The sequence below is a fragment of the Salmo salar genome, chromosome ssa12, assembly GCF_905237065.1.
Source record: "Salmo salar chromosome ssa12, Ssal_v3.1, whole genome shotgun sequence".
Taxonomy (NCBI): domain Eukaryota; kingdom Metazoa; phylum Chordata; class Actinopteri; order Salmoniformes; family Salmonidae; genus Salmo; species Salmo salar.
In genome coordinates, this window is record NC_059453.1 from 99,645,781 (window position 1) to 99,670,540 (window position 24,760).

Below are 24,760 nucleotides of genomic sequence, written 5' to 3' on the forward strand. Positions count from 1 at the left end.
GCCAGGGTCCTCCCAAAGAGGGGCGTTGCGCCACCTTGTCTGCTTGGATGCGTCACTAGGTAAAGGTTTCAGAGCAAATTAAAGTCATATTTAGTAATGATAGAGTAACTATCTATGATCGCTAATGAAATTACGAAACAGGACGTTCATAAATTCCCGAGCGCTACGTTCCTCAATTCACTCAGCGGGTTTTCTGATCAGGCTTTTGCGTAGTCAAATCATACAAACTTTGTAACTGCAGTCAAACAAAAGTCAAATGACAAAAGTTGCTAAACTTCCTCCTTCAACGAATGACAGAATATCACCTGTATTTGTCAAAAATCGAGTTGATGGTTATACAGAAAGCTGATCAGCCCATGACTGACAGAGAGATGAAGAGTGGAAATGTTTCAAGTATCAAAGTATCTTAACGGGGACTGTTTTAAAAAAACATCCATATCTACTGTCATAGCGTTTGTTGATCACACGTTCTCTACCTAAACCCTATATGGGCAGCAAAACGAGACAGCACGTTCTGTCGTAAAACAAATCTGTCGTTCTGCCCCTGAACAAGGCAGTTAACCTACTGTTCCTAGGTCGTCATAGAAAATAAGAATTTGTTCTTGCCTAGTTAAATAAAGGTTAAATAAAATCTGACATAGAGGGATTCTGATGTACGTAGGCCAGATGTGCTCTGATAATGCATCCTACGGATTAGAGAATAAAGTTAGGAATTTTTCAGGACTCAGGATTTGGGGTTTCAGTGGGATTGAGACTGGATAGGAACATAACCTAGGCTCTAGGACAGGAGAGGACTGGATAGGAACATAACCTAGGCTCTAGGACAGGAGGAGACTGGATAGGAATATAACCTAGGCTCTAGGACAGGAGGAGACTGGATAGGAACATAACCTAGGCTCTAGGACAGGAGGAGACTGGATAGGAACATAACCTAGGCAGTTATCCATGTTAATCCCTAGACCTATCACGGTAATCCATGGTAATCCCTAGACCTATCACGGTAATCCATGGTAATACCTAGACCTATCACGGTAATCCATGTTAATCCCTAGACCTATCACGGTAATCCATGTTAATCCCTAGACCTATCACGGTTATCCATGTTAATCCCTAGACCTATCACGGTAATCCATGTTAATCCCTAGACCTATCACGGTAATCCATGTTAATCCCTAGACCTATCACGGTAATCCATGTTAATCCCTAGACCTATCACGGTAATCCATGTTATTCCCTACTTGTGACATATTGTTTCCTTATATTTCAGCTTAACTTCACTGAAGCAGGTGAACTATATGGATACATCAAGTTCAGCAAACTGGTGCAGGTAAACAAATCAAATCAAATGTTATTGGTCACATACACGTGGTTAGCAGATGTTATTGTGAGTGTAGCGAAATGCTTGTGTTTCTAGCTCCGACCGTGCAGTAATATCTAACAAGTAATATCTAACAATTTCACAACATATAATTTATACACACACAAGTGTAAAGGAATGAACAAGAATATGTATGAGCGATGAGCGATGGCCGAACGGCATCGGCAAGATGCAGTAGATGGTGTAGAGTACAGTATATACATATGAGATGAGTAATGTAGGGTATGTAAACATTATATAAAGTGGCATTGTTTAAAGTGGCTAGTGATACATTTATTACATCCAATTTTTTCATTATTAAAGTAGGCTAGAGATTTGAGTCAGTATGTTGGCAGCAGCCACTCAATGTTAGTGATGGCTGTTTAACAGTCTGATGTGTATGGCTGTTGATTTACTAATTCATGTATAAAAGCTAAAACACATTTACTACCCTATCAATAACTTTAATCTCAAATGCATACAGTGTGCTTTTATGGGGCAAATCCCAATTTACACAAAGTCGAAATTTCACTTAGCCTCCCATTGAAGTAGCATATGGCATTCAGCCAATCACTGCACGTTGTACAAATGGACCAGGGCTTTAAGCTCTTTGTTAGGGGGGGCCACCTGATTGGCTGAACACAGTAAACGACACCTAGCGTTGTGGTGGAAAATGGTCCTATTGGTCATTGTCACGCCAGCACTAATACATCTGAGACCACAGTAGATTGGGGAGAAAGGAACAGGGGTTCAAGCCCCTGACCATGTTGTTATTATCATTAGGATGCCAACATGCTGAACCTGGTAGAGAGCTCCATCCACCAGCCCCTGACCATGTTGTGGCCATCTGACGCTGCTCTCAGCTCTCTGTCCGAAGAGAGACAACACTGGCTCTACAGTCTTGATCACAGGGACAAACTCACAGCCATCATCAAAGCTCACATTATAAGCAATATCAAGGTGAGGCTATGGGTGCATCACAAATGTTTTTGATGACTTCATGATGTTGTTTTTGATAGTGATCTTGTATTGATTATAACGATGTTGATCTCTCTCTCTCTACAGAAGATGACCTTGACGTCGTCCACTACCTACCGGACGATGCACGGATCAACCTTCACCTTTAGCTGTAACAAGAAAGTCGTTGTGAGTAGCTACTTCAACCTCATTTACACCTCTGTGTCTCAAATGACACCCCATTCCCGATATAGGGCAGTGCTTTTGACCAGAGCCCATCGGTGCACTATAAAGGGAATAGGGTCTAAAGTAGTGCATTATAAAGGGAATAGGGTCTAAAGTAGTGCACTATAAAGGGAATAGGGTCTAAAGTAGTGCACAATATAGGGAATAGGGTCTAAAGTAGTGCACTATATAGGGAATAGGGTCTAAAGTAGTGCACTATATAGGGAATAGGGTCTAAAGTAGTGCACTATATAGGGAATAGGGTCTAAAGTAGTGCACTATATAGGGAATAGTGTCTAAAGTAGTGCACTATATAGGGAATAGGGTCTAAAGTAGTGCACTATATAGGGAATAGGGTCTAAAGTAGTGCACTATATAGGGAATAGGGTCTAAAGTAGTGCATTATAAAGGGAATAGGGTCTAAAGTAGTGCACTATATAGGGAATAGGGTCTAAAGTAGTGCAATATATAGGGAATAGGGTCGAAAGTAGTGAACTATTAAGGGAATAGGGTCTAAAGTAGTGCACTATATAGGGAATAGGGTCTAAAGTAGTGCACTATATAGGGAATAGGGTCTAAAGTAGTGCACTATATAGGGAATAGGGTCTAAAGTAGTGCACTATATAGAGAATAGGGTCTAAAGTAGTGCACTATATAGGGAATAGGGTCTAAATTTGTGCACTATAAAGGGGATAGGATCTAAAGTAGTGCACTATATAGGGAATAGTGTTTACAGTAGTGCACTATATAGGGAGTAGGGGGCCATTTGGGGCATATCCCTTATTTATCCCCAGGGCGCAATTATAGCTGTTTGATGAAAGAAATACAATTAAGATACATGGTGCACCATCTGCTCAGATCTACTGGGCCTTCCATGTTCCTCTCTCCCCAATCTCACATCTTCATCTAGCCTGGTTCTAGATCCGTTTGTGCTTTCTTGCCACGGGTGTAACTGACTATAGGAGTTTGGAAGAAAGCACAAAGAGATCTGGGACCAGGCTAGTTCTCATCATGTTTGTTTGTTTGTCAGGGGGACATCATGGTGAATGACAACATGGCGAGGATCCTGGACCGTTTCATGCTGTTTAACGGGGGCGTCGCGTATGGCATCGACCAGCTACTGGAACCTCCCGGTCTGGGTGCACACTGTGATGGACTGGAGGACAGGACTATATACGTAAGAGACTTTAATATCATGTTCATAATAGTATTATTTATTTCTGATATATCTGGAGAGTTCTGGTTCTTCCGGCAGGAGACGTTTCTCCCACAGCATGTGATGTACTGGACTGGACTGGACGGAGAAATGAGATGACAAAATAATCCTCATGTGTGTCTATGCTCAATGGACAGTTTAAAGTATACGCATCGGGGATATATGAGTGTCTGTGAAAATGGAGACACAAAGACACAAAACATCAAGGCAATAACATTATAGAAACGAGGCAAAATCATTGTTTAGGATCTGCAGTGTCTAAGGTGGACAGCCAGAATGCCTCTCTTTCTTTTAGTTTACGTATGAAGTCACCTCTTGGTGAAATGTTGGCGTGTTTTATAGATACAAAGTGCAGTGAGGAAGGTGAGCTGTGTTTTTATTAAGAATAGCAGCCTTATGTTCCACAATGTTCATTTGGTTTGACCAATAAGCAGCCTCACAGATGCATCTTGGCTTGAACCAAGTGTCACAGGGGTCGTTGAATGGAGACGTTGCGTGGATAGTGCTCATTCTTAATTCTTTAATGAAGACACTTTAACGAAAAAACAACAAAACGACCAACAACGTCAGGTAGACTTAGACTAAACGGAAAACACAACTACCCACAAACCCCAAAGGAAAACAGGCTGCCTAAGTATGGCTTCCGAACAGAGACAACGAAAGACACCTGCCTCTGATTGGAAACCATACCCGGCCAAACATGGAAAAACAACACATAGAAAACTAGAACACTCCCACATAGAAACAGAAAACCCCAAAACCCACACAAAACAACCCCCTGCCACGCCCTGACCATATTACTATGGTAAATGACCTCTTTACCTGGTCAGGACGTGACACCAAGATGGCGTAGCAGTCGGACGTGTGTTTGTCTTGTCCTGTGTAAATAGTAAATAGTCTGTTTCTTCATTTTTTTCCGTATATATTTAAATCTCACTTTCCATCTATGTACTAAATATACTTTCCTGCAACCCGCCTCACCCAATGTGGTACGGATCTGCTATTTTATACCTTATAACTGGAACCTCCATCAGGAACTAGCCAGCTAACTAGCTACTAGCTAGTAGTCACTGTTAGCCACGGCTAGCGGTCTTCACCTTTAGCTCGGACACCAGCCAGCTTTAGCTCGGTCAATACCTGCCAGTCTGCTCAGCACGATATCAACTCAGAGCATATCGGACTGCTTTTCTCTACCACATCTCCAGATTCCTGCCACAAGCTCTGGACCATTACACCTGATCATCGCAGCTAGCTAGCTGCAAACGAGTGGCTATTGCTGGCTAACTCCTCTGTCCCGAAGCAAGCACCAGTTAGCCTTGAGCTGGTTTCGAGCAAGGCCCATCTCCCGGCTAGCCGACGAAGAATACCAGCTAATTCCTGGGCTCCAACACCTCTTTCGCCAATTTGCCTGGACCCTTTATTGTTGACGCGGAGCCCCGCCGATCCATCACGACTGGTCTGCCGACTTAATCGTCCGATGTGGTTTCAACAGGCATTCTGTTGCAATGTCACCAAAGACCCATCTGCTAGCTTTCCGAACGCCGTGTCTCCCGCTTGCCTAGCGTAGTAGCGACTAACGAATGGCTCCCTGACTCACCTATTGCTGCTCATTGGACCCTATGATCACTCGGCTACACAGCTGATGCCTGCTGGACTGTTCACTAACACGGTAGCTCATTTTGTTTATCTGTCGGCCCCAGCCTCGAACTCTGGTCCTGCGTGTACCAAACTGACCCTCTCTGCCCATTCATCGCCATTTACCCATTGTAGTCTTAGCTGTCCTGATCAACATCTGTGATTGCTTTATGCCTCTCTCTAATGTCAATATGCCTTGTCTACTGCAGTTTTCGGTTAGTTCTTATTGTTTTATTTCACTGTAGAGCCCCCAGTCCAGCTCAACATGTTTTAGATAGCCCTTTTGTCCCACCCCCCACACATGCAGAGACCTCACCTGGCTTAACTGGTCCCTCCAGAGATGCAACCTCTCTCATCATCACTCAATGCCTAGGTTTACCTCCACTGTACCCACATCCTACCATACGCTTGTCTGTACATTATGCCCTGAATCTATTCTACCACATCTAGAAACCTGCTCCTTTTATTCTCTGTTCCCAACGCACTAGACGACCAGTTCATATAGCCTTTAGCCGTACCCTTATCCTACTCCTCCTCTGTTCCTCTGGTGATGTAGAGGTTAGCCCAGGCCCTGTAGCCCGTCTCACCAGTCCCCAGGCGCTCTCATTTGTTGACTTCTGTAACCGTAAAAGCCTTGATTTCATGCATGTTAACATCAGAAGTCTCCTCCCTAAGTTTGTCTTATTCACTGCTTTAGCACACTCTGCCAACCCTGGTGTCCTAGCCGTGTCTGAGTCCTGGCTTAGGAAGACCACCAAAAATTATGAAATTTCCATCCCCAACTACTACATTTTCCGTCAAGATAGAACTGCCAAAGGGGCGGAGTTGCAATCTACTGCAGAGATCGCCTGCAGAGTTCTGTCTTACTATCCAGGTCTGTGCCCAAACAGTTCGAGCTTCTACATTTAAAATCTACATTTCCAGAAACAAGTCTCTCACTGTTGCCCTGGACACCATATGTGAATTGATTTCCCCCCATCTATCTTCAGAGTTTGTACTGTTAGTGACCTAAACTGGGATATGCTTAACACCCCGGCCGTCCTACAATCTAAGCTAGATGCCCTCAAGCTCACACATATTATCAAGGAACCTACCAGGTACAACCCTAAATCCGTAAACATGGGCACACTCATAGACATCATCCTGACCAACTTGCCCTCTAAATACACCTCTGCTATCTTCAACCAGGATCTCAGGGATCACTGCCTCCTTGCCTGCGTCCGTAACGGGTCCGCGGTCAAACAACCACCCCTCATCACTGTCAAACGCTCCCTAAAACACAGTGATGAGGGGTGGCCGTTTGACATCAGAACCATTACTGGTGCAGGCAATGAGGCAGTGATTGCTGAGATCTTGGTTGAAAACAGCAGAGGTGTATTTGGAGGGCGAGTTAGTTAGGATGATATCTATGAGGGTGCCAGTGTTTGCGGCTTTGGGGTGGTACCTGGTAGGTTCATTAATAATTTGTGTGAGATTGAGGGCATCAAGCTTAGATTGTAGGACAGCCGGGGTGTTAAGCATGTCCCAGTTTAGGTCACCTAGTAGCACGAGCTCTGAAGATAGATGGGGGGCAATCAGTTCACATATAGTGTCCAGAGCACAGCTGGGGGCAGAGGGTGGTCTATAGCAAGCGGCAACGGTGAGAGACTTGTTTCTGGAAAGGTGGATATTTAAAAGTAGAAGCTAAAATTGTTTGGGCACAGACCTGGATAGTAAGACAGAACTCTGCAGGCTATCTCTGCAGTAGATTGCAACACTGCCCCTTTGGCAGTTCTATCTTCTCAGAAAATGTTATAGTTAGGGATGGAAATTTCTGGGTTTTTGGTGGTCTTCCTAAGCCAGGAATCAGACACGGCTAGGACATCCGGGTTGGCAGAGTGTGCTAAAGCAGTGAATAAAACAAACTTAGGGAGGAGGCTTCTGCTGTTAACATGCATGAAACCAAGGCTTTTACGATTACAGAAGTCAACAAATGAGAGCACCTGGGGAGTAGGAGTGGAGCTAGGCACAGAGAGGAAGAGGTTCCTCACCAGAGGAACAGAGGAGGAGTAGGATAAGAGTACGGCTAAAGGCTATCAGAACTGGTCGTCTAGTACGTTCGGAACAGAGAGTAAGAAGGAGCAGGTTTCTGGACGCGATAGAATAGATTCAAAGCATAATGTACAGACAAGCGTATGGTAGGATGTGGATACAATGGAGGTAAACCTAGGCATTGAGTGATGATGAGAGAGATATTGTCTCTAGAAACATAATTTAAACCAGGTGACGTCATCGCATGTGTGGGTGGTGGAACTAAAAGGTTGGATAAGGTATATTGAGCAGGGCTAGAGGCTCTACAGTGAAATAGAGACAATATTCAGTAACCAGAACAGCAATGGACAAGGCATACTGACATTAAGGAGAGGCACGCGTAGCCGAGTGATCATAGGGGTCCAGTGTAGTAGTGAGGCTGGTTGGAGACACGGCGATTCAGACAGTTAGCGAGAGTTTTCCGAGCTAAAGGTTAGCTGATGACCGCTAGCAGTGGTTAGTTGACTACTAGCTAGTAGCTAGTGAGCTGGCTAGCTTCTGTTAGGGGATTCCGGTTCAGAAGTAAAGAAAAATACTTTAGAAAAAAGCAGATCCACACTACACTGGGTGAGGCGGGTTGCAGGAGAGTATTTAGAAGTTGAGGTTTTAGAAAAATATTTTTTAAAAGATAGAAAAGACATATACACGGGACACGACAAAGACATCTGACTGCTACGCCATCTTGGACTTCATTACACACCATGGACCAACAAATATTCTTTACATCAACAACATAGGGATCACTACAAAACGTATTGTATGACGTACTGTATGTGTGTTGTTAGAGTCGATGTGGAAGCTGCTTGAGTCCCCGCCTCTGTCCCCATGGAACTGAAGATACGGTACGCACACACACACACACACACACACACACACACACACACACACACACACACACACACACACACACACACACACACACACACACACACACACACACACACACACACACACACACACACACGCGCGCTAACCATAAGACACCATTTCCTGCCTTTCACAGGGCAAGACTGAGGTCTGCAACTTCATCAACCCCTACTCTATGCTCTACCCTCGACGCCACAATGTGATGTATGACCATGACTTCAGGTAGGGAGATTCCACAGTGATGTTTGACCATGACTTCAGGTAGGGAGATTCCACAGTGATGTTTGACCATGACTTCAGGTAGGGAGATTCCACAGTGATGTTTGACCACCACTTCAGGTAGGGAGATTCCACAGTGATGTTTGACCATGACTTCAGGTAGGGAGATTCCACAGTGATGTTTGACCATGACTTCAGGAAGGGAGACTCCACAGTAATGTTTGACCATGACTTCAGGTAGGGAGATTCCACAGTGATGTTTGACCACCACTTCAGGTAGGGAGATTCCACAGTGATGTTTGACCATGACTTCAGGTAGGGAGATTCCACAGTGATGTTTGACCATGACTTCAGGTAGGGAGATTCCACAGTGATGTTTGACCATGACTTCAGGTAGGGAGATTCCACAGTAATGTTTAACCATGACTTCAGGTAGGGAGATTCCACAGTAATGTTTAACCATGACTTCAGGTAGGGAGATTCCACAGTAATGTTTGACCATGACTTCAGGTAGGGAGATTCCACAGTAATGTTTGACCATGACTTCAGGTAGGGAGATTCCACAGTGATGTTTGACCACCACTTCAGGTAGAGAGTATTAATTTTCTTCATCCTCTTCTTCTACAGCCTCTACCCCTCTATGTCGAGGCACCACATGGGCCAGAGGATGGGCTGTAAAAGGATGTGTAAGAGTCAAGCCTGGGTCATGAGCTGCTGTAAGAACCACTATGGAAGAGATTGCCAAGGTGAGCCTTCCCACTGCCTCAGATAGTGATATACATGACATGATGTACAGTGTCCTCAGATAGACATGATGAACAGTGTCCTCAGAAGTAGACATGATGAACAGTGTCCCCAGATAGTAGACATGATGAACAGTGTCCTCAGAAGTAGACATGATGAACAGTGTCCCCAGATAGTAGACATGATGAACAGTGTCCTCAGATAGACATGATGTACAGTGTCCTCAGATAGACATGATGTACAGTGTCCTCAGATAGTAGACATGATGAACAGTGTCCTCAGATAGACATGATGTACAGTGTCCTCAGATAGTAGACATGATGAACAGTGTCCTCAGATAGACATGATGTACAGTGTCCTCAGATAGTAGACATGATGAACAGTGTCCTCAGATAGACATGATGTACAGTGTCCTCAGATAGTAGACATGATGAACAGTGTCCCCAGATAGTAGACATGATGAACAGTGTCCCCAGATAGTAGACATGATGAACAGTGTCCTCAGATAGTAGACATGATGAACAGTGTCCCCAGATAGTAGACATGATGAACAGTGTCCTCAGATAGTAGACATGATGAACAGTGTCCTCAGATAGTAGACATGATGAACAGTGTCCTCAGATAGTAGACATGATGTACAGTGTCCTCAGATAGTAGACATGATGAACAGTGTCCTCAGATAGACATGATGTACAGTGTCCTCAGATAGACATGATGAACAGTGTCCTCAGATAGACATGATGAACAGTGTCCTCAGATAGACATGATGAACAGTGTCCTCAGATAGACATGATGAACAGTGTCCTCAGATAGTGGACATGATGAACAGTGTCCTCAGATAGTGGACATGATGAACAGTGTCCTCAGATAGTGGACATGATGAACAGTGTCCTCAGATAGTGGACATGATGAACAGTGTCCTCAGATAGTAGACATGATGAACAGTGTCCTCAGATAATGGACATGATGAACAGTGTCCTCAGATAGTAGACATGATGAACAGTGTCCTCAGATAGACATGATGAACAGTGTCCTCAGATAGTGGACATGATGAACAGTGTCCTCAGATAGACATGATGAACAGTGTCCTCAGATAGTGGACATGATGAACAGTGTCCTCAGATAGTGGACATGATGAACAGTGACCTCAGATATTAGACATGATGAACAGTGTCCTCAGATAGACATGATGAACAGTGTCCTCAGATATTAGACATGATGAACAGTGTCCTCAGAAGTAGACATGATGAACAGTGTCCTCAGATAGTAGACATGATGAACAGTGTCCTCAGATAGTAGACATGATGAACAGTGTCCTCAGATAGACATGATGAACAGTGTCCTCAGATAGACATGATGAACAGTGTCCTCAGATAGTGGACATGATGAACAGTGTCCTCAGATAGTGGACATGATGAACAGTGTCCTCAGATAGTGGACATGATGAACAGTGTCCTCAGATAGTGGACATGATGAACAGTGTCCTCAGATAGTGGACATGATGAACAGTGTCCTCAGATAATGGACATGATGAACAGTGTCCTCAGATAGTAGACATGATGAACAGTGTCCTCAGAGAGACATGATGAACAGTGTCCTCAGATAGTGGACATGATGAACAGTGTCCTCAGATAGTAGACATGATGAACAGTGTCCTCAGATAGTGGACATGATGAACAGTGTCCTCAGATAGTGGACATGATGAACAGTGACCTCAGATAATAGACATGATGAACAGTGTCCTCAGATAGACATGATGAACAGTGTCCTCAGATAGACATGATGAACAGTGTCCTCAGATAGACATGATGAACAGTGTCCTCAGATAGTAGACATGATGAACAGTGTCCTCAGATATTAGACATGATGAACAGTGTCCTCAGATAGTGGACATGATGAACAGTGTCCTCAGATAGTGGACATGATGAACAGTGTCCTCAGATAGTAGACATGATGAACAGTGTCCTCAGATAATGGACATGATGAACAGTGTCCTCAGATAGTAGACATGATGAACAGTGTCCTCAGATAGACATGATGAACAGTGTCCTCAGATAGTGGACATGATGAACAGTGTCCTCAGATAGTGGACATGATGAACAGTGTCCTCAGATAGTGGACATGATGAACAGTGTCCTCAGATAGTGGACATGATGAACAGTGTCCTCAGATAGTGGACATGATGAACAGTGACCTCAGATAGTGGACATGATGAACAGTGACCTCAGATATTAGACATGATGAACAGTGTCCTCAGATAGACATGATGAACAGTGTCCTCAGATAGACATGATGAACAGTGTCCTCAGATAGTAGACATGATGAACAGTGTCCTCAGATAGACATGATGAACAGTGTCCTCAGATAGACATGATGAACAGTGTCCTCAGATAGACATGATGAACAGTGTCCTCAGATAGTGGACATGATGAACAGTGTCCTCAAACGACATTATGAACAGTGTCCTCAGATAGTGGACATGATGAACAGTGTCCTCAGATGGACATGATGAACAGTGTCCTCAGATAGTAGACATGATGAACAGTGTCCTCAGATAGTGGACATGATGTACAATGTCCCCAGATAGACATGATGAACAGTGTCCTCAGATAGACATGATGAACAGTGTCCTCAGATAGTAGACATGATGAACAGTGTCCTCAGATATTAGACATGATGAACAGTGTCCTCAGAGAGTGGACATGATGAACAGTGTCCTCAGATAGTAGACATGATGAACAGTGTCCTCAGATAGTGGACATGATGAACAGTGTCCTCAGATAGTGGACATGATGAACAGTGTCCTCAGATAGTGGACATGATGAACAGTGTCCTCAGATAGTGGACATGATGAACAGTGTCCTCAGATGGACATGATGAACAGTGTCCTCAGATAGTGGACATGATGAACAGTGTCCTCAAACGACATGATGAACAGTGTCCTCAGATAGTGGACATGATGAACAGTGTCCTCAGATGGACATGATGAACAGTGTCCTCAGATGGACATGATGAACAGTGTCCTCAGATAGTAGACATGATGAACAGTGTCCTCAGATAGTGGACATGATGTACAATGTCCCCAGATAGACATGATGAACAGTGTCCTCAGATAGACATGATGAACAGTGTCCTCAGATAGACATGATGAACAGTGTCCTCAGATAGTAGACATGATGAACAGTGTCCTCAGATATTAGACATGATGAACAGTGTCCTCAGATATTAGACATGATGAACAGTGTCCTCAGATAGTGGACATGATGAACAGTGTCCTCAGATAGTGGACATGATGAACAGTGTCCTCAGATAGTGGACATGATGAACAGTGTCCTCAGATAGTGGACATGATGAACAGTGTCCTCAGATGGACATGATGAACAGTGTCCTCAGATAGTGGACATGATGAACAGTGTCCTCAGATAGTGGACATGATGAACAGTGTCCTCAGATAGACATGATGAACAGTGTCCTCAGATAGTAGACATGATGAACAGTGTCCTCAGATAGTGGACATGATGAACAGTGTCCTCAGATAGTGGACATGATGAACAGTGTCCTCAAATAGTAGACATGATGAACAGTGTCCTCAAATAGTAGACATGATGAACAGTGTCCTCAGATAGACATGATGAACAGTGTCCTCAGATAGTGGACATGATGAACAGTGTCCTCAGATAGTAGACATGATGAACAGTGTCCTCAGATAGTGGACATGATGAACAGTGTCCTCAGATAGACATGATGAACAGTGTCCTCAGATAGACATGATGTACAGTGTCCTCAGATAGTGGACATGATGAACAGTGTCCTCAGATAGACATGATGAACAGTGTCCCCAGAGGGTATTTTCATCCATATCATGTGAACCGTTTAGAAATTACAACACTTTGTATACCTAGTCACCACGTTTTAGGAACCAAAAGTATTGGGACAAATTCACTTGTGTATTAAAGTAGTAAAATGTTTAGTGTTTGGTCCCATGTTCATGGCACCCAATGACTACGTCAAGCTTGTGACTCTACAAACTTGTTGGATGCATTTGCTGTTTGTTTTGGTTGTGTGTCACATTATTTTGTGCCCAATTGAAATGGTAAATCATTTTTTATATCATTTTGGAGTCACTTTTATTGTAAATAAGAATAGAATATGTTTCTAAACACTTCTACATTCATGTTGATGCTACCATGATTACGGATTATTTTCCTGAACGAATCGTGAAGAATGAAGAGGGAGAAACTAAGTAGCACAAATACTATACCCCCCCCCCAAAAAAAAACATGGGGTCTTTTATTGTGAGAGGTTGGCATATCTTGGGTGTATGTCACTTTCTAATTCACGATTCGTTCAGGATTATCCGTAACCATGGTAGCATCAACATTAACGTAGAAGTGTTTAGAAACTTATTCTATTCTTATTTACAATAAAAGTTACTGCAAAATGACATAAAACATTATTACAACTAAACGGTTCACCGGATATGGATGAAAATCCTCTCAAATCCAAACTTTGAGTACAGAGCCAAAAAGAAGAACAATTCTTCACTGTCCCAATCATTCTTGTATCGGCTGCGTCCCAAATTGCACAGGACCCTAGTCAAAAGCACTTTATAGGGAATAGGGTGCCATTTGAGATGCATTCATCTGTATGTGTACTTCAGGGGTGTCAAACTCATTCTTCAGAGGGCCGAGTGTCTGCGTTTTTTTTCCTTTCAAATAAGACCTAGACAACCAGGTGAGGGGAGTTCCTTACTAATTAGTAACCTAGACGACCAGGTGAGGGGAGTTCCTTACTAATTAGTAACCTAGACGACCAGGTGAGGGGAGTTCCTTACTGAGACCTAGACAACCAGGTGAGGGGAGTTCCTTACTGATTAGTAACCTAGACAACCAGGTGAGGGGAGTTCCTTACTGAGACCTTGACAACCAGGTGAGGGGAGTTCCTTACTAATTAGTAACCTAGACAACCAGGTGAGGGGAGTTCCTTACTGAGACCTAGACAACCAGGTGAGGGGAGTTCCTTACTAATTAGTAACCTAGACGACCAGGTGAGGGGAGTTCCTTACTAATTAGTAACCTAGACGACCAGGTGAGGGGAGTTCCTTACTGAGACCTAGACAACCAGGTGAGGGGAGTTCCTTACTGATTAGTAACCTAGACAACCAGGTGAGGGGAGTTCCTTACTGAGACCTTGACAACCAGGTGAGGGGAGTTCCTTACTAATTAGTAACCTAGACAACCAGGTGAGGGGAGTTCCTTACTGAGACCTAGACAACCAGGTGAGGAGAGTTCCTTACTGAGACCTAGACAACCAGGTGAGGGGAGTTCCTTACTGAGACCTAGACAACCAGGTGAGGGGAGTTCCTTACTGAGACCTAGACAACCAGGTGAGGGGAGTTCGTTACTAATTAGTAACCTAGACAACCAGGTGAGGGGAGTTCCTTACTAATTAGTAACCTAGACAACCAGGTGAGGAGAGTTCCTTACTGAGACCTAGACAACCAGGTGAGGGGAGTTCCTTACTAATTAGTAACCTAGACAACCAGGTGAGGGGAGTTCCTTACTAATTAGTAACCTAGACAACCAGGTGAGGGGAGTTCCTTACTAATTAGTGACCTAGACAACCTAGGTGAGGGGAGTTCCTTACTAATTAGTAACCTAGACAACCAGGTGAGGGGAGTTCCTTACTAATTAGTGACCTAGACAACCAGGTGAGGGGAGTTCCTTACTGAGACCTAGACAACCAGGTGAGGGGAGTTCCTTACTAATTAGTAACCTAGACAACCAGGTGAGGGGAGTTCCTTACTAATTAGTAACCTAGACAACCAGGTGAGGGGAGTTCCTTACTGAGACCTAGACAACCAGGTGAGGGGAGTTCCTTACTGAGACCTAGACAACCAGGTGAGGGGAGTTCCTTACTGAGACCTAGACAACCAGGTGAGGGGAGTTCCTTACTAATTAGTAACCTAGACAACCAGGTGAGGGGAGTTCCTTACTGAGACCTAGACAACCAGGTGAGGGGAGTTCCTTACTGAGACCTAGACAACCAGGTGAGGGGAGTTCCTTACTGAGACCTAGACAACCAGGTGAGGGGAGTTCCTTACTGAGACCTAGACAACCAGGTGAGGAGAGTTCCTTACTGAGTCCTAGACAACCAGGTGAGGGGAGACCTAGTCAACCAGGTGAGGAGAGTTCCTTACTAATTAGTAACCTAGACAACCAGGTGAGGGGAGTTCCTTACTGAGACCTAGACAACCAGGTGAGGAGAGTTCCTTACTAATTAGTGACCTAGACAACCAGGTGAGGAGAGTTCCTTACTAATTAGTAACCTAGACAACCAGGTGAGGGGAGTTCCTTACTGAGACCTAGACAACCAGGTGAGGGGAGTTCCTTACTGAGACCTAGACAACCAGGTGAGGAGAGTTCCTTACTGAGACCTAAACAACCAGGTGAGGGGAGTTCCTTACTGAGACCTAGACAACCAGGTGAGGGGAGTTCCTTACTAATTAGTAACCTAGACAACCAGGTGAGGGCAGTTCTTTACTAATTAGTGACGTTCATGAATTATTAAGGGAGAGCGAAAACCCGCATCAACTCTGCCCTACATGGAATTAGTTTGACACGTGCTGTACATTCATGGTAATAGTAAATACATTTTTCTTTAAAGTAATTTTTTTTTAAATGTTTGATCTTTTTGATTCCAGAGACACAGGGCATTTGGAAAGTATTCAGACCTCTTGACTTTTTCCACATTTTGTTACATTATAGCCTTATTTTAAAATGGATTAAATAGTTTTTTCCCCCACATCAATCTACACACAATATCCCATAATGACAAAGCAAAAACAGGTTTTTAGAATTTTTTTGCAAATGTATAAAACAAAAATAACTGAAATATCACATTTGCATAAGTATTCAGACCCTTTACTCAGTATTTTGTTGAAGCACCTTTGGCAGCGATTACAGCCTTGAGTCTTCTTGGGTATGACGGTACAAGCTTGGCACACCTGTATTTGGGGAGTTTCTCCCATTCTTCTCTGCAGATCCCCCTCAAGCTCTGTCAGGTTGGATGGGGAGTGTCGCTGCAGAGCTATTTTCAGGTCTCTCCAGAGATGTTCGATCGGGTTCAAGTCCAGGCTCTGGCTGGGCCACTCAAGGGCATTCAGAGACATGTCCAGAAGCCACACCTGCATTGTCTTGGCTGTGTGCTTAGGGTTATTGTCCTGTTGGAAGGTGAACCTTCACCCCAGTCTGAGGTCCTGAGCGCTCAGGTTTTCATCAAGAATCTATCTATACTTTGCTCTGATCATCTTTCCCTCAATCTGGACTAGTCTCCCAGTCCCTGCCGCTGAAAAACATCCCCACAGCATGATGCTGCCACCACGATGCTTCACCGTAGGGACGGTGCCAGGTTTCTTCCAGACGTGACGCTTGGCATTCAGGCCAAAGAGTTCAATCTTGGTTTCATCAGACCAGAGAATCTTGTTTCTCATGGTCTGAGAGTCCTTTAGGTGACTTTTGGCAAACTCCAAGCGGGCTGTCATGTGCCTTTTACTGAGGAGTGGCTTCCGTCTGGCCACTCTACCATAAAGGCCTGATTGGTAGAGTACTGCAGAGATGGTTGTCCTTCTGGAAGGTTCTCCCATCTCCACAGAGGAACTCTGGAGCTCTGTCAGAGTGACCATCGGGTTCTTGGTCACCTCCCTGACCAAGGCCCTTCTCCCCCGATTGCTCAGTTTGGCCGGACGGCCAGCTCTAAGAAGAGTGTTGGTGGTTCCAAACTTCTTCCATTTAAGAATGATGGAGCCCACTGTGTTCTTGGGGACCTTCAATGCTGCAGACATGTTTTGGTACCCTTTCCCAAATTTGTGCTTTGACACGATCCCGTCTCAGAGTTGTACAGACAATTCCTTCGATCTCATGGCTTGGTTTTTGCTCTGACATGCACTGTCAACTGTGGGACCTTATATAGACAGGTGTGTGCCTTTCCAAATCACGTCCAATCAATTAAAGTTACCACAGGTGGACTCCAATCAAGTTGTAGAAACATCTCAAGGATGATCAATGGAAACAGGATGCACCTGAGCTCAATTTCAAGTCTCATAGCAAAGGGGATGAATACTTAAGCAAATAAGGTATTCCGGTATTTTATTTGTAATACATTTGCAAAAATGTCTAAAACCCTGTTTTCATTTGTCATTATGGGGTATTGTGTGTAGATTGATGAGGGAAAAAAATATTTAATCCATTTTAGAACAAGGCTGTAAATTAACAAAATGTGGAAAAAGTCCAGGGGTTTGAAAACCTTCCGAATGCACTGTACGTGTCTGTTTGTTTACAGTGGTGTACAACCTTGCTGTCATAGAAATGATAACACTCAGAGCTTTACTTTGTAAAGGGGGAAACTTCAAAGCGATATGTTCCAATGTGTTTCAGTGTAAACTCACATCATCCACTACCAATGTGTTTCAGTGTAAACTCTCCTCATCCACTACCAATGTGTTTCAGTGTAAACTCACCTCATCCACTACCAATGTGTTTCAGTGTAAACTCACCTCATCCACTACCAATGTGTTTCAGTGTAAACTCACATCATCCACTACCAATGTGTTTCAGTGTAAACTCACCTCATCCACTACCAATGTGTTTCAGTGTAAACTCACCTCATCCACTACCAATGTGTTTCAGTGTAAACTCACCTCATCCACTACTAATGTGGTTCAGTGTAAACTCACCTCATCCCTACTAATGTGGTTCAGTGTAAACTCACCTCATCCTCTACCAATGTGTTTCAGTGTAAACTCACCTCATCCCTACCAATGTGTTTCAGTGTAAACTCACCTCATCCCTACCAATGTGTTTCAGTGTAAACTCACCTCATCCTCTACCAATGTGTTTCAGTGTAAACTCACCTCATCCACTACCAATGTGTTTCAGTGTAAACTCACCTCATCCACTACTAATGTGGTTCAGTGTAAACTCACCTCATCCCTACTAATGTGGTTCAGTGTAAACTCACCTCATCCTCTACCAATGTGTTTCAGTGTAAACTCACCTCATCCCTACCAATGTGGTTCAGTGTAAACTCACCTCATCCTCTACCAATGTGTTTCAGTGTAAACTCACCTCATCCACTACCAATGTGTTTCAGTGTAAACTCACCTCATCCACTACCAATGTGTTTCAGTGTAAACTCACCTCATCCACTACCAATGTGTTTCAGTGTAAACTCTCCTCATCCACTACCAATGTGTTTCAGTGTAAACTCACCTCATCCTCTACCAATGTGTTTCAGTGTAAACTCACCTCATCCTCTACCAATGTGTTTCAGTGTAAACTCACCTCATCCTCTACCAATGTGTTTCAGTGTAAACTCACCTCATCCACTACCAATGTGTTTCAGTGTAAACTCACCTCATCCACTACCAATGTGTTTCAGTGTAAACTTACCTCATCCACTACCAATGTGTTTCAGTGTAAACTTACCTCATCCACTACCAATGTGTTTCAGTGTAAACTCACCTCATCCCTACCAATGTGTTTCAGTGTAAACTTACCTCATCCACTACCAATGTGTTTCAGTGTAAACTCACCTCATCCACTACCAATGTGTTTCAGTGTAAACTCACCTCATCCACTACCAATGTGTTTCAGTGTAAACTCACCTCATCCACTACCAATGTGTTTCAGTGTAAACTCACCTCATCCACTACCAATGTGTTTCAGTGTAAACTTACCTCATCCTCTACCAATGTGTTTCAGTGTAAACTTACCTCATCCACTACCAATGTGTTTCAGTGTAAACTCACTTCATCCACTACCAATGTGTTTCAGTGTAAACTCACATCATCCAGTACCAATGTGTTTCAGTGTAAACTCTCCTCATCCACTACCAATGTGTTTCAGTGTAAACTCACCTCATCCACTACCAATGTGTTTCAGTGTAAACTCACCTCATCCACTACCAATGTGTTTCAGTGTAAACTCACCTCATCCTCTACCAATGTGTTTCAGTGTAAACTCTCCTCATCCACTACCAATGTGTTTCAGTGTAAACTCACCTCATCCACTACCAATGTGTTTCAGTGTAAACTCACCTCATCCACTACCAATGTGTTTCAGTGTAAACTCACCTCATCCACTACCAATGTGTTTCAGTGTAAACTCACCTCATCCACTACCAATGTGTTTCAGTGTAAACTCTCCTCATCCACTACCAATGTGTTTCAGTGTAAACTCACTTCATCCACTACCAATGTGTTTCAGTGTAAACTCACATCATCCAGTACCAATGTGTTTCAGTGTGTTCTGGTGGGTTGGAGGCACCCTGTGGAGATCACGGGGATTGTGATGATGGCCGGCTGGGTTCTGGACGGTGCCGGTGCCACGATGGCTTCAGAGGAATAGCCTGTGAGCTGTGTGAACTCAAACGCTATGGAACCAATTGTACAGCGTGTAACTGCACAGATCAGGGCCAGTGTGAGGAGGGGATGGAGGGAGATGGGAGCTGTTCCTGTACCGAGGGCTGGACTGGAGACCGCTGCCACCTCAAAATAGGTGAACATTGATTCAGCTATTATGAAACTACACTATTACATTCAAAAAACATTCCTTATCCATGATACTTCAATGGGTGACTATCCAGGAATATAAAGGAAAAGGACCTGTACTGGGTGTAAGGAATGTTTTTGGGGGATGTTCAAGTCCCTCCGTCAAGTATCTGATTCCCTTTGTCTTCAAGCTGAGCTGAAGCACCTTTGGGTATATATTTTTTAACTATTACAATGGTAATTTGTTATGTCATTTACACAATGCCACAAACGGACAATAAATTCATAATATTATCTTATATACTACCTCCACGCTTTGTGTGCGCGTAGCTGTTATATTGTTGGTAGGTAGCCCAGCGGCTAAGGACTTGGACCTGTAGCTGAAAGGTCACCTGTTCAGGCCAGGTGCTGAAAAGGGGGGGGGGGGGTTTGATCTGTTAACTGGAGAGGTATTAAGTTCATATCTCCCCTACCCCTCAACATGTTCTTCATCCAGGGGCACTGCAGCTTCACCCTGTGCTACGGTCAACTGTGTGATGTGTCATGTGGGGGGGGGATTAAGAGAGAAGAAGACATTTCTTTGTATCTAAAATAAATATAATAACAATAATAATAATAATAACAATAATAAGATATGATAATAATAACAATCATTATAATAATAACTACCAAAATAATAACTATAAACATTTATACAAAATAACTATAATAATAATAACCATAATAATACATCATAATAACAACAATGATAATAATACATATAATAATAATTACAATAATACATATGAAATTATAATAATAACAAATAACAACAATAATAGCTATAATAACTATAATAATAACAACTATAATACATATAATAACTACAATAATAATAACTATAATAATACATAATAATACATAATAATACATATAATACATATATAATAATCACAATAGCTATAATAATAATAACTATAATAGTACATAATAATACACATAATACATATATAATGATAATAACTACATTTACATTTTAGTCATTTAGCAGTCGCTCTTATCCAGAGCGACTTACAGTAGTGAATGCATCCATTTCATACATTTCATTTCATGCATAGTTTTTTCTGTTTTTTTTTTTGTACTGGCCCCCCGTGGGAATCGAACCCACAACCCTGGCGTTGCAAACACCATGCTGGCATTGCAAACACCATGCTCTACCAACTGAGCCACAGGGAAGACTGTGGCTCAGTCTCAGTAATAATAATAACTATAATAGTACATAATAATACATACAATATATATAATAATAATAATAACTATAATAATATTAACTATAATAAATAAAATAATACTCTATAATAATACATATAATAACTATTACAATCATAATAACTATAATAATAATAACTATAATAGTACATAATAATACATACAATACATATAATAATAATAATAATAATAATAATAACTATAATAATATTAACTATAATAAATAAAATAATACTCTATAATAATACATATAATAACTATTACAATCATAATAACTATGATAACACATATAATAATAACTATGATAACACATATAATAATAACTATGATAACACATATAATAATAACTATGATAACACATATAATAATAACTATGATAACACATATAATAATAACTATGATAATACATATAATAATAACTATGATAATACATATAATAATAACTATGATAATACATATAATAATAACTATGATAATACATATAATAATAACTATGATAATACATATAATAATAACTATGATAACACATATAATAATGACAATAACACATATAATAATAACTATTACAATCATAATAACTATGATAACACATATAATAATAACTATTACAATCATAATAACTATGATAACACATATAATAATAACTATGATAATACATATAATAATAACTATGATAATACATAATGACTATAACAGTAATAATAACAATAATAATACATATAATAACTATAATAACATATATACTAATACATAATAACAATAATACATATAATAATGCATGTAATAACTAATAAAACATATAATAACTATAATAATACATAAAACAACTATAACAACACATATAATAACTATAATAATAATACACATAATAACTATAATAATACATATAATAACATATAATAACTACAATAATACATATAATAACTATAATAATACATATAATAACTATAATAATGCATAGCTATAATAGTGATAATAACTATACATAATAACTATAACATTAATAATAACTATAATAATACATAATGACTATAACAGTAATAATAACAATAATAATACATATAATAACTATAACAATACATATAATACATATAATAATACCTATAATAATGCATGTAATAACTATAATAATACATATAATAACTATAATAATACATATAATAACTATAATAATACATATAATAACATATAATAATAACTATAATAATACATATAATAACTATAATAATACATATAATAATAACTATAATAATACATTAATAACTATAATAATACATAATAATAACTATAATAATACATATAATAACTATAATAATACATATAATAACTATAATAATGCATAGCTATAATAGTGATAATAACTATACATAATAACTATAACATTAATAATAACTATAATAACACATATAATAACTATAATAATGCATATAATAATAACTATAATAAACATATAATAACTATAATAATACATATAATAAATATAATAATGCATAGCTATAATAGTGATAATAACTATACATAATAACTATAACATTAATAACTATAATAACACATATAATAACTATAATAATACATAACTATAATAATAATAACTATAATAATACATATAATAACTATAATAATGCATAGCTATAATAGTGATAATAACTATACATAATAACTATAACATTAATAACTATAATAACACATAATGACTATAACAGTAATAATAACAATAATAATACATATAATAACTATAATAACATATATACTAATACATAATAACAATAATACATATAATAATGCATGTAATAACTAATAACACATATAATAACTATAATGATACACATAATAACTATAACAATACATATAATAATATAATAATACCTATAATAACTATAATAATACCTATAATAACTATAATAATAATACACATAACTATAACAATACATATAATACATATAACAATAACTATAATAATACATATAATAATAACTATAACAATACATATAATACATATAATAATAACTATAATAATACATATAATAACTATAATAATACATATAATAACTATAATAATACATATAATAACTATAATAATACATAACTATAAGTGAAAAATATACATAATAACTATAACTTAATAATAACTATAATAAACATATAATAACTATAATAATACATAAAATAATAACTATAATAATACATATAATAACTATAATAAATATAACAATAAAGTAATAACTATAATAATGCATATAATAACTATAATAATGCATATAATAACTATAATAATACATATAATAACTATAATAATACATATAATAACTATAATAATACATATAATAACTATAATAATGCATAGCTATAATAGTGATAATAACTATACATAATAACTATAACATTAATAATAACTACAATAACACATATAATAACTATAATAAACATAACAATAATAGTAATACCTATAATAATACATATAATAACTATAATAAATATAACAATAATAGTAATAGTAACTATAATACATATAATAGCTATAATAGTTATAACTATGATAATAACAATAATACATATAACTATAATAATAATAACAACAATAATCATAATAACTATAATATAACAATATTTTTCTTTTTCAAAAATATACAAAATAATGATAACTATAATAATAAAAACAATAAACTATAATAATAACAAAGACTATGATAACAATAACAAACTATTATAATAATAACAATAATAAAAATAATAAAAATAATAACAATAACAACTATAATAATAATAAAGTAGCTATGGACAAAAAATTGTATTTTATGTGTGGGCCCGTGTGTGATAACTTTGTTTACTGTTGTGTCCAATCAGAGAAGAAGCTGGTGTGTTCTCCAGAATGCCATAGCAACGCTGTGTGTCTGCCCGAAAACATCTGTCTCTGTCAGTCACAGTATGTGGGGGACGGCTTGAACTGCACTGGTGGGTTGGAATCATTATTTAACTCATTTATTACCCACAATCCAGTTAGCTAATAGATTAACCCAATGTATTCATTCTAAATCCACACTCTTGGGGTGGTGCATCATGACTAGGAGCCCAGAGTTTTTCCAGACCATGTGACCAGACCGGGAAAAACTCTTTGGCCCTAAACATTTAGCTAGTCTTGGGATGCGTCCCAAATGGCACCCTATTTCCGATATTGTGCACTTATTTTTATTAGTGCACAATATAGGGAACAGTGTGACATTTTAGATAAAGACCCAATGTAGTTTGTTAGTCACTATGGAAACTGTGTGCACTGATTAGGTAATAGGGTGCAATTTGAGACTAAGCCTTGCTATTCTGTTTCCAAATCTTCTCGTCCAGCTCCTGGCCTGTTATATTATTAATTATCTCTCTGTCTCCTCCAGCTCCTGATCTGTTATATTATTAATTATCTCTCTGTCTCCTCCAGCTCCAGGCCTGTTATATTATTAATTATCTCTCTGTCTCCTCCAGCCTGTTATATTATTAATTATCTCTCTGTCTCCTCCAGCTCCCAGCCTGTTATATTATTAATTATCTCTCTGTCTCCTCCAGCTCCTGGCCTGTTATATTATTAATTATCTCTCTGTCTCCTCCAGCTTCTGGCCTGTTATATTATTAATTATCTCTCTGTCTCCTCCAGCTCCTGGCCTGTTATATTATTAATTATCTCTCT

General features: G+C 39.8%; 1 protein-coding gene across 1 annotated transcript in view; it reads left to right on the forward strand.

Moving 5' to 3' along the window:
- stab1 (stabilin 1) overlaps window positions 1-24,760 on the forward strand; it is a 199,845-nt gene that overhangs the window by 149,754 nt on the left and 25,331 nt on the right. Inside the window, exons 50-58 of the mRNA XM_045691993.1 lie at window positions 1,268-1,327; window positions 2,141-2,317; window positions 2,423-2,503; window positions 3,570-3,716; window positions 8,246-8,302; window positions 8,464-8,549; window positions 9,174-9,292; window positions 19,592-19,846; window positions 23,932-24,039. Coding sequence (XP_045547949.1) covers window positions 1,268-1,327; window positions 2,141-2,317; window positions 2,423-2,503; window positions 3,570-3,716; window positions 8,246-8,302; window positions 8,464-8,549; window positions 9,174-9,292; window positions 19,592-19,846; window positions 23,932-24,039 — 1,090 coding nt within the window. The remainder of the gene's footprint in view (window positions 1-1,267; window positions 1,328-2,140; window positions 2,318-2,422; window positions 2,504-3,569; window positions 3,717-8,245; window positions 8,303-8,463; window positions 8,550-9,173; window positions 9,293-19,591; window positions 19,847-23,931; window positions 24,040-24,760) is intronic.